Source organism: Adiantum capillus-veneris, chromosome 6 (assembly GCF_014529385.1).
Source record: "Adiantum capillus-veneris isolate H3 chromosome 6, ASM1452938v2, whole genome shotgun sequence".
In the NCBI taxonomy this organism is placed as follows: domain Eukaryota; kingdom Viridiplantae; phylum Streptophyta; class Polypodiopsida; order Polypodiales; family Pteridaceae; genus Adiantum; species Adiantum capillus-veneris.
Genome location: NC_140936.1, coordinates 8,808,887 through 8,811,332, shown reverse-complemented (window position 1 = coordinate 8,811,332; position 2,446 = coordinate 8,808,887). Strand labels below are relative to the sequence as shown.

General features: G+C 38.6%; 1 protein-coding gene across 1 annotated transcript; it reads right to left on the bottom strand.

Annotated features, from left to right (window-relative positions):
• Positions 1-1,355: 1,355 nt before the first annotated feature.
• Positions 1,356-1,832, bottom strand: LOC147455113 (uncharacterized). Its single transcript, XM_086513666.1, has one exon. It carries the CDS (start codon positions 1,830-1,832, stop codon positions 1,356-1,358), a length of 477 nt encoding a protein of 158 aa, XP_086369792.1.
• Positions 1,833-2,446: the final 614 nt, after the last annotated feature.

Here is a 2,446-nt window from a genome sequence, read left to right as displayed (position 1 = left end):
TAATATGTTAAGGTTTCTGTGGCAAGCATTTCAAGATACCCTACTCTGCTAGAAGCTACACTTCAAACGAAGATGTTACGTAACTTCGGGCTTAATTTTTTCTTGAAAGCTTGCCAAGTCCTTAGAGTTGTGGCTTGGTAGCTATAGACATCCACCACTGCATGGCACTGTCTCTAAGAGAAAGTTCGGCTCAAAAGATCTTTTATTCTTCTGATTAATTCCGCATGGCATAGATGTTGTAAACTGCTACAGAAACTGTCTAACTTTCTTTGGATCTTTCTCTCCCGCAAAGGGGAAAAAAAATTGTTTGAAATTTGGAATCCCCATCTTGCTCTGTTTGCTCTTGGAAGGACTAGTATGCTTTTAGAAAAACACACGACTAAAGCTCTAACACCACTATAACGGGAGGGCACCACGTGCCAACAAAAAAAACAGACTGAACAATCTTTAGACGCTTCAAAAAAACTCAATTGAAAGAGAAACACGGCACACAAGACATAGAGTGGCAGAGTTCCACCCCAAGAGAACACTGGCACAAACGGTGGCTCCCTTTTTGATGTTTCTTTATATTGCTTCAACTCGGTACAACTCTAGCGGCACTACTCTGCATCTCCATGCGGAAGGATGCTAGGGAGTGAGTCCTAGGCACATATTATAAGGCCCTTGGCCTATCAACAACAGTTTACATGAAAAGCATCATATCCAAATGCATCTGGTCTCAAAAGCTAGCCCATAAAGCTGCCGACACAATTTGTAGAAATCAATATAGCTCCCACATCATCAGTTAGCACAAAACGCGGGTCGTCCGTACGACTACCACGTCGTCATCTTTTTTCGTAGAATATTTTTTTGTAGAGTCCTATGTAGAACACTCTTACTATGTGTGTTTATTCAATTTGGCTTAGATAAAGACTGAAACTAAACTAGAACTAGAGACAAAGACTCAAGACATTGAATGTGTGTTGATTGATTGAAATGTGTTACAATGGCGTTCTTATATAGAAACTGAAGAGACACGATGAAGAGACATGACCATAGGTCAAAAGACATTACTCTAGGCTAATAGTCGTGTCCCTCTGCTGTAGAGTCGTAACCCTTTGGCGTAAAGGTGTAGCCATTCACAGAAGAGGCATGGCTATTCATTGAACATGTGCGACTCTTGGGTGAAGAGATGCATCCTTTGGAGAATAGGGGGTCTCGAAACTAGTGCATCTTTCAAAACCAAAACAAAGAATACGTCACAATTGTGACATTCCCTCCCATTTAAAATAAAACCTTGTGAGTTAAATGATTGTCATGCGTTTATCAAAAGACTCTTGTAGGAGGTTATGGTATTGTTGCATTTCTTTGTCCATTTACCAAGTAGAGTCAGATTCCTCAAGATCCATCCACTTGACTAGGAATTCTGTAATAATCTTTCGTCTTGTTTCCTTCTGACGAACATCAAGCATAATTTTTGGGACTAAAATCAAGTGCTCTTCTTCAATTTCTGGAACATATGATGAGACATCTGGAATAATTGAATCTCCTGGAATATATTTTTTTAGCCAAGAAGTATGAAATGTTGGATGAATCTTTTCCCATTCTGGTGGAAGTTCAAGTCTGTAACTGACTGTAGAATACTTCTTCAAAATCTTGAAAGGACCATAATATTTGGGCCGTAACTTCGGAAAGATAGACTTCACCGTCTTATATCGATGCGAATCAACATATAATAACACCAAGTCTCCTTCTTGAAACTTTGTATGGCGACGATGTTTATTTGCTTGCTTTTGATACGTCTGTCGAACATGTGCCAATTTGTCCTTGATCTGAATAAAAATATCTTGCATCTCATTTACCAACTAATCTGCCAAAGCAACCTTATGTTGTATCACAAAGTTTATTGGAATCAATGGTGTATGTCCGAAGGCTGCTTGGAAGGAGTCATGCCAATTGCTGAGTGAAAGGAATTATTATAAGCAAACTCCACCAATGGCAAATATTCTTTCCAAGAATTAAGGCGAGTTTGTAAGTAATATCGCAACATTTCTTCCAATGTTTGATTCACTCGTTCAATTTTTCCATCAGTCTGTGGATGATAAGCTGAAGTGAATAAAAGATTTGTTCACAATGATTTGAACAAGGAGGTCCAAAAATGTCTTGTGAACTTTGGATCTTGATCTCAAACAACTGATTTTGGCAATCCATGGATTCAAAATATATGTTGCACAACTAACGAGGCAATATCTGGTGTTGAAGCAGTAGTTCTGCAGGGTATAAAATATTCCATTTTGAAAAATCGATCCAGTATCACCAATATCTGAGTATTTCCTTTTGAAGATTTTGGGCAACGTTGTAATGAAATCCATGTTAATGCTTTCCCAGCGTTCAATTGGAATTGGTAAAGGCTGTAACAATCATTGCGGTAACTGTCTTGATGCCTTCATAGTTTAACAAGAGTGAC